Source organism: Python bivittatus, unplaced genomic scaffold, assembly GCF_059951505.1.
Source record: "Python bivittatus isolate LINGU-HERP-01145 unplaced genomic scaffold, Pbiv_v1 ctg000610_np1212, whole genome shotgun sequence".
Lineage (NCBI taxonomy): Eukaryota > Metazoa > Chordata > Lepidosauria > Squamata > Pythonidae > Python > Python bivittatus.
In genome coordinates this window covers 20,860,972-20,874,848 of record NW_028277088.1, presented here as the reverse complement: position 1 = coordinate 20,874,848, position 13,877 = coordinate 20,860,972, and the positions used below count along the sequence as shown (strand labels likewise).

The 13,877-nt window shown below is 41.4% G+C and overlaps 2 protein-coding genes across 3 annotated transcripts in view; one reads left to right on the top strand and one right to left on the bottom strand.

Annotated features, from left to right (window-relative positions):
- The first annotated feature begins 3,187 nt into the window (after window positions 1-3,187).
- Window positions 3,188-13,582, top strand: RPP38 (ribonuclease P/MRP subunit p38). 2 transcript variants are annotated; one of them, XM_088150478.1, is made up of 3 exons: window positions 3,188-3,414; window positions 5,546-6,126; window positions 13,227-13,582. In XM_088150478.1, exons 2-3 carry the CDS (start codon window positions 5,575-5,577, stop codon window positions 13,485-13,487), a joined length of 813 nt encoding a protein of 270 aa, XP_088006604.1. In that variant the 5' UTR covers window positions 3,188-3,414; window positions 5,546-5,574; the 3' UTR covers window positions 13,488-13,582. The 2 variants fall into 2 exon arrangements, with proteins under 2 accessions (XP_088006604.1, XP_007424770.1); XM_007424708.4 differs by lacking the exon at window positions 13,227-13,582 and having other exon boundaries at window positions 3,189-3,414; window positions 5,546-6,910.
- The window catches only part of NMT2 (N-myristoyltransferase 2), a 40,390-nt gene continuing 33,791 nt past the window's right edge, over window positions 7,279-13,877 (bottom strand). The window contains exons 9-12 of the mRNA XM_088150476.1: window positions 13,081-13,251; window positions 12,188-12,355; window positions 10,870-11,007; window positions 7,279-10,240 (exon numbers count right to left, since the gene is read on the bottom strand). Coding sequence (XP_088006602.1) covers window positions 10,220-10,240; window positions 10,870-11,007; window positions 12,188-12,355; window positions 13,081-13,251 — 498 coding nt within the window. The 3' untranslated portion in view covers window positions 7,279-10,219. The remainder of the gene's footprint in view (window positions 10,241-10,869; window positions 11,008-12,187; window positions 12,356-13,080; window positions 13,252-13,877) is intronic.

Below are 13,877 nucleotides of genomic sequence, written 5' to 3'. Positions count from 1 at the left end.
TCGAAATGACAGTAGCCCTTGGAATGAAGTTGCCTGCAGTGAAGTGAAACATAGCAGGTGACAAGACAGCACTGCTTACGCTAGTACAAGTCAGAAAACACTACAGGCAGTCCTCATTTAGTGACTGCCTTGTTTAGTGACTGTTTGCAGTTAAGATGGTGATGAGAAAGTAACTTTGTGATCAATCCTTGCGTTTATGACCTTTGCAAGCCTGTAAAGTGAAGGAAAGCTAAAGTCAGATCATAAGCACAATTGCAGTTTCACTTAGCAACTGCTTCACAATGAACAAGTCGCTAAATGAGGATATTTGTACTTTTGATGAAAGCAGAAAAAACAGGGAGAGGTTGTTTCCTGGTGGGTTAAGAACAGGTGGAGGTGCTTCATAGAGCTTCAGTTGTGTCTGGAATGTGCTTAGGAAAATGGGAATCCCAGGACATCTCATTGTCCTCATGTGAAACTTATATACAGTATAGGAAAACACAGCCTGGATGGAAAACAGATCAACCCCAGGTCAGTAAAGCAGTGTGACAAGGCTGAATACTCCCCCAATATTTATTCAACCTATATGACAAATACATATTGGAAGAAGATGAGTGTAATTTTAAAACTGGAAAAAGAAACATTAATAACTTATATTGTGCTGATGAAAATGCAAATGATCTGCAGGCTCTAGTAATGAAAATCAAGGATTAATGAAAGCAATGGGACTAAGATTAAATAAAAAGAAGATAGTACCATAAAATAGAAAGTACAATAAAATAGAAAGAAGATAGTACTATAAACTAAAGATAGCAGACACAGTAGCCAGCTTTAGAACTGACAGTGAAGATACTGAAGGGGTGGATAGCGTCTGCCTTTTAGGGTTGACATCAATATTAAAGGAACCAGTAGTCAAGAAAAAGACTGGTACTGTAGCAATGAAAAGCTTGGAAAAAATGCTCAGATGTTGGAATATGTCTGTACCTACAAAGATCAGAATCATGCAGGCAATAGTTTTCTCTGTGATACTATATGGACACAAATATTGGACTTTGAAGAAGCAAGATACAGGTAGTCCTTGACTTATGACCATTCGTTCAGCGACCGTTTGAAGTTACAGTGGTGCTGAACAAAGGGACTTATGATCGGTCCCCAAGGTTATGGCCTTTGCAGTGCCCCCGCAGTCACGTGATTGCGATTTGGGTGCTTGGCAACCCATTTGCACTTAAACCAGTTGCCAAGCACCCGATGATCATGTAATTGCCATTTGTACCCTTCTCTGTTAGCTTCCCCAGAAAGTCAGTGGGGAAGCTGTCAGGGAAGGTTGCAAGTCTCCTCCATCCGCGCACCCTCCTCAGCCCCTCTGCACTCACGCTGGCCACTTGCACACCCAACCCTCACAGCAGCCCCACATGGCACCTCTCATGCACCTGTGTGCCCTCCCTGACCTGCGCTGCACCTCTCACGCACCCACTCACACTGTTCCTGACCTGTGCTGCACCCTCGCGCACCCTTCCATATCTGTGCAGTGCCTCTTCTGCACCCCCTCACACCCTCGCGCACCCTCCCCATGCACCCCCTCACTCCCTCCTCTACCTGGTAGCAGCCACTTACCTGCCTGCTGGCCTGGGACTTGAACTTTCAGCTGGTTTCCCCGCTGACTTTGGTTGTGGGAATCCACCGGGAAGTTGCCTTGCCTAACAACCAGGGGATTCAACTAATGATGGCAACTGGGACTGCAGGGATTGCTATTGCTATGCGATGCAGCCACGCATTATGACTGCATCACTTAGCAACAGAAATTCCAGTCCCAATTGTCATTGTAAGTTGAGGACTACCTGTAGAGTATTGATGCTTTTGAAGTTTGGTGTTGGAAAAGACTCCTGAAAATACCATGGATAATCAAGAAAATAAACAAATGGCTCATGGGACCAATCTATCCAGAGATTCTCATTCAAGGTACAAATGGCCAGGTGCAAATTATCATATTTTGGACACATTTTGAGAAGATGCCGCTCTCTTGAGAAGTCTATAATGCTGAGAAAGGTGGAAGGAAAGAGAAAAGAGGATGATCAGTAGCAAGGTGTTAGGATGCTGAAGAGCTAGGTTTAGGACAAAGCATCCCGAGGAAGATCTGTCTATTTGGTTGCTAAGAGTCAACACCAACTTGATGACACATAATAAAAAAAGAGCCAGCCGAGGCCAAGCTTAACGAACTAACCAGTCGTGCAAGGCTAGAAGGCCTTGGCAGAGTAAGACACACCATTTCCCACAGAATCACCTTCTGCTATTTGCTTCTTGCAAAATTCCATATTGGGGAAAACAGCTTGGAATGCCAACTTCCTAATCAGCCACATTTATCAAACATTTTCATTACCAAAACCTGAAGGATATTGGTGCTTTAAGACCCAAATCATTTTCTGCTATCCGTTGCCCCACCCCCAAAATACCTATTTTGGAACACTGCATAGAATGCTGATTTCCCATCCAGCCTAATCACTTGCTGGTCATAAAGGACCAGATGCAAAATTGCAAGATTGATGCCGCCTTCCAACCCAGCCAATCTAGCCAAATTCACAATCACGCAGGACTAAAGAGGAATGATGGAATAAGACCCAAAACATTTCACACAGTTCAAATGTCAACCAAGATGTATGGATTTTTACTCAGAATTGAACGTGGAACATGTTCTCTGTGGAGGTTTGGGATCATCCTGAATTAATCCTGCGGATCTTAACTGCATCTTCATCTTAACTGCATCCCCAGTTCTGACTGATGAATTTCACCATTTGGACTGGCAGGGAGGAAGCTAATGTTTCGGGTTGTTCTACGGCTCCGGATGATTTGGGAGTGTTGAGGGATGATCGAACCTTACGGGGATAATCTTACCAGCTATAATTCCCGATGGTTCTTATTTATCGCTTTCACTTCGCACTGTGTCGAGCATCATTTTTTTTTAAAAGAGCCCGTTCCAGGAACTCCGTTCCGGCTTTTGCACCTCCGTTGGTCGTTCAGGCGGTTCTGCGTATGCGGCCATCGGGGGCGCTCGAGAGAGGCCTCCGTCCGGAAAGGTGGGGCTGCTCGCGGCGGACCTGGAGGCGATTGGTGCCGGCGGCTGCGCGGCCTTCCTTTGCTGCCCAGAGTCCGCCCCGACGCGGAGGGTCGCAGGCGAGGCGAGCGTGGGCTTGGCCGGACGCGCGTCCGGCCCCTTCCGCTTCCTCCTCTGCTGAGCACGCAAGGGAGGAGGCCCCTGCCGCCCGGCGTCGCTCTCGCGTGAGCGCCGCTGCGCTTCCGTCGGTGGAGGGAGAAATTGGTCGCGCCGCTGGAGCTTGGAGGGGAAGCGGGTGGCGTGCAGCGCCCAGTCTGGAGAGTCCTGGAGCCTCCGGTGGGTTCGAGACAGCAGCCGATCGCTGCAGTGAGCTGCTGGCTAGCAAGGTGAGTGGAGGCGCGGGGGGAGCGCTGTCTTTTGCCTGCTTCGTTGATCCAGGATTCCCTTGAAGTCGGATGGAAAGCTCCATGCACTAAGCTCAGGGGCTGGCCGTTTCCCTTGATGCGACTTATCCTTTCCTTCTCTGTTGTTGTTATTACTACTGTTGCAACTTACGGAGCGTTTCTTTCTTTTAATCTGGGTCAGTGGATGGTTTCAAAAATTGCATTTCTGTCTACAGCCTGAAGCTGCCCTACTTGCTTCATTGTGCTGGGATTCTATATCATTCTATTGCCTCTCAGGTGATCCGCAGCGTTTAACAGAGGAAGGTGTCCCAATATTCTGAGAGTAGAACGGAGCCTTTACTTCCAGTGGGTAGTTCGGGGCATTTAATGGCCTCAGCAGATGATAGCAACTGGCTGGCCTTGTTAAGGCACAGAAGTGAAGCAGCATCAGGCCTGACTGGTAATTGGAGGAAAGAATGCCAGGAACTGAAAGAAAGTGGACTGGGAATGAGGGTGGGGTGGGGATCTGGGAATGGGAAAAGCGCCAAAGAAGTAAAGAAATCACTTCCATATTTTTGCCGTGTAGTTTCCAGAAGTTGATCTCAGTGCTCTCACCGTTATCAGAGAAGGCTAAAAATTGGCTGTGTTTTGCATGACATACTGGATAACAAACTTGATTATGCGTCATAAAACTGATGTCAACTCTTGGGACCACATAGATAGCATAGATAGATCATCTCCAGGATGATCAGTTTCCAACTTGGCCCTTTGGGCAGTAGTGTGCTGGTAAATGTTTAACATTTCCATTCTGCCAGTTCCATTCCATTGCTCTGTGCCGCTAGCTGCTGAACAGCTGATTGGTGTGCTAAGCATTGTGGCTCAGCTGTGCTCTCAACTGGCTTACAAGTTTCTACGAAATTTAACAATTGCACGTCATGAGCAGGATGAACCAGCTCCAGGACACCACTGTCTTCAGGTCTTCTCTGAGTTCATCACTTCTCTAATTGCATCCATCACTTCTCTAATTGAGTTCATGCACCTTGCTGCTGGTCATCCTCTTCTTTTTCCTTCCACCTTTCCCAGCCATATATATGTTTCAAGGGAGGATGACAAACTAGCCATACCCATTTTAGCTTAGTGTGTTGTATAAACCCAGCCCATGTAGATGGTTAATATTGTGAGAACCTAAACCATCAGGTTATGGATGAATGTATCATGAGGGCACAACCATTTTGTGGCCAGGAAGGGGTGTCTGTTCTGGAATAGTTAATAGCTTTTGAGCACATATATAGTTATGGCTACTGGATAGTAATAGCAGTAGCATGCATAAAGTAAGTCTTGCAGTAGGGGAAGGAGGTGACAATATTTGGCAGAGGAGTTGTCACTTCCTAAACCCCATTGGCTTGCACAGGCCCTAGTAGAAGATAATTTTTTTCTCTCTCCCTTTATTCTACTTTTACCTTTTCCTTCTATTCACATCAGTGGGGAAAAAAAACCTTCCATTTCTGGAGTGGTGTAAGTTTTTCCTCATATTTGAGCACAAATGGGTTTTGGAATCTATAAATTCAAAGACTATCTTGATGCCCCACTCCTTCCAATCCCTCCTGGGATTTCCTGTTGATTGATTGATGTGCCATCAAGTTTGTATCGATTTTTAGCAATAACATTGATAGACCGCTAGGATGATCTATCCTCAGCCTGGTCCTTCAGGTCTTCCAGCAATGTACCCATTGCCATTGTAATCAAATCCATCCATCTTGCAGTTGGCCTCTTCCTTTTTCTTCCACTTTTCCAGCATTATAGACTTTTCAGGAGAGCTAGGTCTTTGCATAATGTATCCAAAATATGATAATTTGAACTTGGTCATTTGTGCCTCAAGTGAAAATTCTGCACTGATTGATTAAACTGTGGATTTTCTATTATTGTAGGGAAATCATTATCAGCAATTTAGCTACATGGGTGCAGGTTTTTGCCAATGCAACAAAGGTAAAAACATTTGTCAGCTGTAAGTTTACAGCTTCAGATTCTTTTAATAGCATAGAATAAAGTCAAAATAAAAGCAAATGGGACATTTCATTTTTTGTGATTAGTAATTTGCAAAATGCTTAAATCTTTTGACCTGTGTTCTTTTCAGCTTGAGCTCCAAAGTGTAAGAACACCCAAATGTCTGTTATACGGGGGAAAGGATCAGCTCGTAAATCCAAGCAAATAATTGTGAAAACATCTTTGAACAACCCTTATACTCCACAATGGTGTACCCTGCCAGGAGAGGATATGCACTTTGTCTTGCAGGCCTTGGAAGAAGTCATGAAACAGATTGGGTTTAAAAAGATAGAGGATCGGAAGAGGATGAAACCCTCCTCCAGAAAAATGCGAGAGAAGGAAGAATGTTGCAATCATCCTGGCAAATTTCAGGATGAGAAAGAGGCTGATGATCCAAAAGCACATGGCTGGACTGATGTGCAAATCAGGAACCAGCTTGCTATTGGGATCAATGAAGTAACCAGAGCTTTGGAAAAAAATGAATTATGTCTTGTGTTAGTGTGCAAATCTGCCAAACCTGCCTTGCTAACATCTCACCTTATCCCACTCAGTGCAAGTCGAGCCATCCCTGCTGGCCAAGTGCCACGTCTCAGCGAAACATTAGCCCCAATGCTTGGATTAACATCTGTGCTGGCCCTGGGGTTTAAAAGAACTGCTGATGCGTTTGCAAAGGTAGTTGAAATGATTATTCCACGAATTCCTAGTTTAGACGTGCCATGGATCCAGCATGGAACTGAACCACCTTTAATAAATGAAGATACTAATTTGTTGACTGTTTCAGCTGCAGAATTCACTGAGTCTACCCCAGTAGGGAGCTCTTCCAGTCACAAGCGGAAACTAACAGATACCAGCCCACTTGTTTCCCCTACCATAGCTCTGCAAACACTTAAAGTTAAAAATATAGTTCCCAATCCAAAGAAAAGCCGGAAGCTTCCCAAAACTAAAAAACGTATTTCAAAGTAAACTTGATTTCTTCTTTACATATTGCATTTCTGTTTGCCTGAAAGGTGATGTATAATAATGCCATATGGACTGAATAGGAGCATATTTTCCAAATTACGTTTGAATTGGAAGTGGAGTGTGAAGGGTCATCTTACATTTGCTGTTGAAAACAAGGCATTCTTGCTAAAAATAAGTGTGTGCACCTTTGAAGATTTGTTGTTAGTTAGAAGGGGCTGCTTACCCAGTGAATGTAATGCCTAAAAAAATAGAATCTTTTCTTCCCTTCCCTGTTCTCTCTTCCCCTTGTTTCATCTTCATTTTTGTTTCATACTTTTCTCCTGCCTTCCCTTAACCAATCTCCAGCCTGTAAATTTCTTCTGCTGCCAGAACAAACAAGGAGAATGTGTTAGTGTATGCCAACAGAAGAATCAGTTCATTGTATAAATGGGCTATCTTTCCAGGTGATTTTTTAATTAGGAATTATGATTTCAATAAATATAACCTTTTTGTCCTGGCTATGCCCTTTTTTGGAATGTGGCTTCTGCAGGTAGATACAGCACAGAAGTACTTATGTACTGTATATATGTATTCTACAAGTGTATATGTATAGACAGGGTTTGTTTTAGGTGGTGTTGGTAACCTTAGCTAGACAAGATGGGGAAGCTGGGCATTGCACATGATGTTGGGGTGGAAGTCATATTCAGTTCAAGGTTGCTTTCCTACAGTTGACTAGGACAGCCTTTCCCAACCTGGTGCTCTCCAGAAGTTTTGGGTTATAACTTCCATTTTCCCCAGCCAATAGGCATGCATCATTTTAAACAGAATACCCTAGTGTTTGAAATAAAGAATATTTTAAGTTAAACATAATTATTCAAAACAAAATAGTATGAAAGTGATACATTTATTCAAACATTCATTGGTGCCAATAAAATTCAAGAACTGTTAAGATGTTGTAATTGAAGACAGCTGCACATTTGAGAGCACAGCATTTTTCTGCTTAATATTTTTCTCTAGAACAGTTGTGATTCTTATCGAGTAGGACATGCAGAACTGAGCATAGACACATTTTGCTTTTAATAATAGAAATACTTTCTTTAGCATATCAGATCAGTTCCCTGCATTAAGAGAGAGGCATTTGAAACCCGAGGCTTTTGGATTAATAGGTTGTGAGGTGTTCACAGATCCAAAGAACCAGATTTCTAAGTGGAGAACACAGCTTTACCATATTCAGATAAATGTCATTGAATCCAAGCACTAAAATTGGTCCTGATTGTGTAACTGAAATCACTGTTCAGAATAAACTTCCTTCAATAAGCTGCTGTAGTACAGGTAGTAGAAACAGGAAAATTGGAGGGGAAAACAGGATAGGAACCATAGCAACAAGAACTGGATGCATTAACAAAGTGTTAAGTTACTTTTAAGCACAGGATGTAATTGGTGCAAAATCCAGGATTGGTGCTAGGTTGGGCGTTTCTGGCAACATTTTAAATTACAATTCCTGGTTTGTATGCAACATCAGCATTTGGGAAAACTTGTACAGGAGTCCTCCCTTTGCTGTCTAACGATGGGAAAGTGCAAGCTTGAGATTTAGCAATTGGATTAGCAGTTTTTGCTTTAGGAGCAACAAAAAAACCACATGATCTCTTGTTCATTCAAAGCTATGCTATTGGATCTTTCTGAAATAGGCAACATACAAAAGTGGTTACAGCTATTTGGTTAAACTATGCTTGTTATAATATCTACCAAGGTTTCTGATAAATTAAGACCAATGCTTGATAACATTTTTTCTCTAGCAACCTTGTGCTTGATGAATCTCTTGAAAAGATGTTCAGATCACGGCTAACATCTGCAACCCCCCCCCCCACATGTGATTGAACCAAGATGTTATTTTGAAATGTGGAAAAACACAGACTTACTCAAGAAATATCAAAATTCAGATGGCCAGTTCACACAGCACGGCAAGCTATCATGGGTGGGTTGGCACATCACATGCAACCAAAACCAAACAAATTACATTATGGCTTAGCACTATGCGCAAGTGAGAATACTGTATTCATCTGGGGTTATTCTAGCAGAAACAATCTAATCAATTTAACTTACTTAAGCAGAGTTCCTGTAGTGTACCAAGCCACTGATTTACAGTGATGCGTAAGATTTATAAATAAGCCAGTTCTAGACTGGAAGTATTCTAGATTGTAGAATGTACTGACTGATGTGATGCATCTGTAGGTTTCCTGATCCAATCCCAATCTTCTCCCATTTGGCACCTTCCAGATATATTGGACTGCAGTTCTAGTTCTGAAGACATATTAATGGGGGGGATTCTGGAAATTGCAGTTCAATGCATCAGGAAAATGCCGTTTAGGGAAGGGCTATTAACTAAACCTAAAATAAATAAAAAAGGAAACAAAACCACTCAAAAATCAGCCAAATGAATATTTTTGTTGTCTGCCAGACTGACTCTAGTTTTCCAACAAATCATGGCTTACTGTGATGTGTGAAAACAGCTAATTGACAAATTGTATATAAACAGCTGTTGAAAATTTGGATGCATATACAGTACTTCACCATATTCTAAACTGAACTCTATTAATCCAAAGGGGGAGAGAGATCTTGACCTGGTTCATGCATTTCACTAAGCTATGATTTGTTAAGGACATTATGGTTGGTTGTATTCGCATAACACGCTAAGCCAAACAAAACCATATTAAGGTTTACCGTAAGATATGAACCAAGACATTTTGGCATGTATTGCTGCCAACCAAAAATGCATTTGCAAGGACATATACAAATGTGTACTATGAAACCCCCTCTTCCCCAAAACCAGAATTATATTGCTACTACTAGCAACAAATTTACTTATTTACACAAACATATTTTCAGTTTAAAATGTTTTTTTTTTAAAAAACAAGTAGACAAAAAGAATATGTGCAATTCTGCAAAAGCCTTAAAACACATTCAGTCTTAACACATCTTCATAACAGTACTAATATTCTGAGTTTCATGTACAGGCTGCTGCTACTGTACCATCAAAAACAGTGTAAAATTTTCTTTTTCAGAGCTGTAAGATGAATACTATAGTTCAGGGAACATATCAACACTTGCACTCAGTAGTGCTATACTATAATCAAGTCACTGATCTATTGAAGATCAAATTACAAATTAGTATTTTTATTGATTTGGCAGCATTGCTTATGGAGAAACATGTACTAGTCCAACCAGCACATTTCTGTACCACTCCACATTACAAAAGACATCCAATATCTGCATGTTTCCTAACAAACAGTCATATTCCCAAGGCTTTTCTCCTGGCGATGATGACATCCACGTCATGAAAATAAGCAGAAATACTCAAAATCGGCTCCTTCATTTTGTTACATTGATAAACATACACTACCACTTAATAAATAGAAATGCAGCAGTTCAGTCACATTACAGTAAAGTATTTGTACTCTATTCCACCATTGCAACTGCATTGTTGTACAAAAAGTCTTTTTATTTTTATGCAGGGAAACAGAGAAAAGAACCCTTTTCATCAAGATGCGAGCTAAGCATTGAAAATTAAACAAATGTGCTTTATTTCTTTTTTCATTGACAAACAGTAAAAGGTTCATAAGCGTTTTTGTTCCCATTCAGAGTCGAAGGGCTGGTTGAGCACAGAAATCTTCGCTTCTTCTTGTATCCCCCTCCCCCACGGTTTGACTGACTGATTTAAGTTCATCAGGGATTGTGCTTTTGCTCCTCTCGAATTGTACTGATCCAAGAGCATCCATCAGCCCAGATGATGACTTCCAAGAACTATAAATATAAGTGTCCTTTCACCTTATTGTAATACGAGACCAACCTGGAAAGATGATAACATGGATGTTATTGCAGATAAAACCAAAGTCCCTCATGCTTAGAGGACGCTGGGGCATTTGGAGTTTTAGGAGGAAGCTATAAACACTCTCCAGGGAAGTACTCCCACAGGGAGAAGAATCCTGCCTATTGGCCAAATGGTTATCATGATGGGCATGGCCAGTCACAAAATACCCCACTATGTTCTCTACCTGCCCCAGACACTCCCACCTCCAGTTTGTGGGGAGCTATGTGCAGTGAGCCGATGCCTATTTAGGGGGCCCAGAGGCATTTTTGAAAATGAAAGTATTGCTGAGGGTAGTGTTTTGCAGCATGCTAGTTTCCCACTGATGAAGACTCCATCAAGGGAAGACTTTACTAACACATTAGTGTCCACAGGCATTGCATGGGGAGTCCCAAATATAGAGGGAAGGTAGGCACACCCAAACTCTTCTATTGGAGTAACTCATCAGTACATTAAATACCATTAAATGAATGAAGGTACAGAACATCTGTAATGGAAATTACTGTATATCAGCCTTCTCTATATTGATACCTTCCAGATGTATTAATTACTACTATTATCTTCAGAAGCACAGTCAAGGGACAATTGAATCTCTGGTATAAATATGTTACCTTTTCAGAATCCATGCCAGGACATCTCCAGTTATACAAATAATACTGCAGATTGCCATCTCCAATACCAAATTTCAGTTTTTCCAGGAATGTTTTGTTTTCCATCAAGTCTAGTGCATTAAACACATCGAATCCTTTCTGGCAACATAAAGATATTATAAATTAATTTTCTAATTGGGTTTACATCAAGGTTGGTAAAAGATTTTATTTAGAAAGGAAACCCCACAATCTGTGAAGCATTCTGCATAACAGGTATGTACCTCTCCTATAATTAACTACATTACGAACTGCTTTGAGTACAACATAGCCCTGTCCTTCCTCCTCCTAAAATTCTAGTTATAATTAACATAATACCTAAACATGGATAAAATATACAACTGGAAGTGAAATTATACCTAAGCTTACTTTGAATCATGTATGCATATGGAACAAAAGATTTTGAATGCTCCAGTTTTGTTTTTGTTTTTTTTTACTGCAGGCCACAGTATTAGGTAGGGTGCTAATCCTACTAACTTACTGAAAAATTAGCCAAGAGGATGCCTTTTTTTAAAAAAAGGAAAAGATCTTCCCCTCACACTCCATAGCAAGGAATGAAGGCAGCCAATTTAGCATGCTTTTCTTTGGCTGGATGTCTGTGCTTGTTTGTACTAGGTGTAACTTTCAAAGGAAAAGAAGCTGAAGCAGCTGTGTGACATTACACTAATCCCACTGTGTCTGCCAGGTAGCAAACTCAATAAACCAGCAAGGTTTTGCATGTTAGCAGTGAGTTTACCCAGCACACTCAATATCAACACAATCCAACAGCATATAGATTGCAACTGCATACACACTAAAGCTCAAAAACGCCAACCAAACCAACATTGTACTCTGTACATTTACAACTTAGAGCCTAAAAATCTATAGCATTAGTAACCCTTGTGTAATGCAAATGACGCATACACAACACAGACAAACCTTTTTCTCTGCCTATGTTCCTACAGTAGGTCACAGAGGTCATACTTGACGATGACTTTTCACTTCTTGTACCAGGAGAAGCCCAGCTATAAAGCTTTGATTTAGAACTGTCAAGTGCAACCCCAAAGTCATCTGGGGCTGTAATGCAAGCACAGGAGTTTTGAGTAAGCAGAGGCTGCGTCTCTAACACTTTCATATCAAGGACTAGGTTGAAACAAAAGTTCCAATGTGCAAAGAAAACGTTATCCCAACTTGTTCAGAGATTATACTTCTCTTGCTGAAGCAAGTGAATCAACGAGAGACTTCAGTCCAACTTCACTCTTCTGTAAGAAAAGGAAAATAAAGGAACTACTGCACTGCTTACCATCTTTGCTATAATGAGTGCATCATTCATCAGATCCAAGAGAGGGGTCTCCGTATGAACATTATAGAAGGAATAGGCTGCTTTGAGGCTTTTATGAACAGGGTGGTGCATGACTGTTGAAGGTAACGTATAAAAACTCAGAAAGTCGGTTAAAACACCATTTGAACTCTGGGGAAGAAAAGAAAAAACATGAAGGAATGAAAACAAAGGACTCCACAGCATCATAAACTCTTAAGTCACCTGGTTGGTTTGCAAAATTACAGATTGCAACAATTGTGTATAAAACGGTGAGGCAGAACAAGGATTGGAACCTGAGTCCATCCAGTTTTAGTTGAACACTTTAACCCAGATCTTTCTGACCCTGGGTACCCTTCTGATGTTCGGACCAACTCCCAGTTTTTTCAGTGACAAATATTTTACACACTCTCCCCTCCAGTGTGAGGGGATTAAGGGTGTCAGAGTGGTAGGAAGCTGTGTAACTAGAAACGCTAACATAATACCTTCCATCACCTCCAACAATAAAAAAAGTCTCAGGAACACCTCCAAGAGAAATACAGAAGAAACAGATTAAGGTAGAAAAACAGAAGCCTCTGGGTGTGGGGAAAGAACATTTGAGAAATTACAAAACAGATTTTGGCCCAGCATTAATTAATTAATTAAAGGAGGGTATGTATACACACACACAAGTCCTCCTTTCAAGCACAGAAACCTCACCAATTAGAAGCAAAACAGCCCAGTAAAGGTCAGGGGTCTAGACCAGCGTTTCTCAACCTTGGTAACTTTAAGATGTGTGGACTACAACTCCCAGAATTCCCCAGCCAGCATGAGAAAATGCTGGTCTAGACGGAAGAGGCACCAGTAGGAAAAGGAAGCAGGAGGGGCCTCTCTCTCACCTCAACCACAAAGGTGTCAATAATATGATCCTGAGGCAGGAACCAGTGGGCCACTTCTTCCTCGTCCATAACAGGAGCGAGATTGAACTGCTTCAAGTAATTGTTAATCAGCTCTTGCACCGCCTTGATATCTTTTCGTTCCATAGGTCTCAAGCCTGAAGTTTTTGTGGCCTTGTTATAATGAAAGAAGACAGAAATTAAAAGAAGAGCTAATACCCCACCAAGGCTTTCATCAACAGGAGAGTATTCAGCCAAAGGCAACAATCAAGATGCGTTGGGACTACAACTCCCAAAATTCCTCAGCCAGCATTTCTGGGAGTTTAGTACACATACTCAACTGGTACAAAAGCAGTCTTTTGATTAAGGCTTTGCACATACTCCCTCCTGTTCTTCCCAACAATTATTAAAGATTTATGATTTTTGCTGCCCAGTGTCACTTGTTTGAGATGGGCAGTCATATAAATCGAATGAATGAATGGATAAATAAAAGAGCATAAACCACGGTCACATAATTAAACTGGTCTCTCTTTGTGTGTCCATGCATGTGTGTTTATCAAAGGAATTCCTGTGAAAGTTTAGTAACTAAGAGAATTCGACCGTATCATACTTTTCCACCTCAGAATTCACCATTAGCACCAAGTACTTCCCATTGGCACCAGAGAGGTTTTTACAATGTGCCTTCTCCTCAAGATTTTAGAGCTGAAAAAATAATTAGTATATTCAAATAAGGACATGAATCCTATTTTCTCAAGTGTCATATATTCAAGAAAATGGTCCTATTCCTCCAACCAATCCAT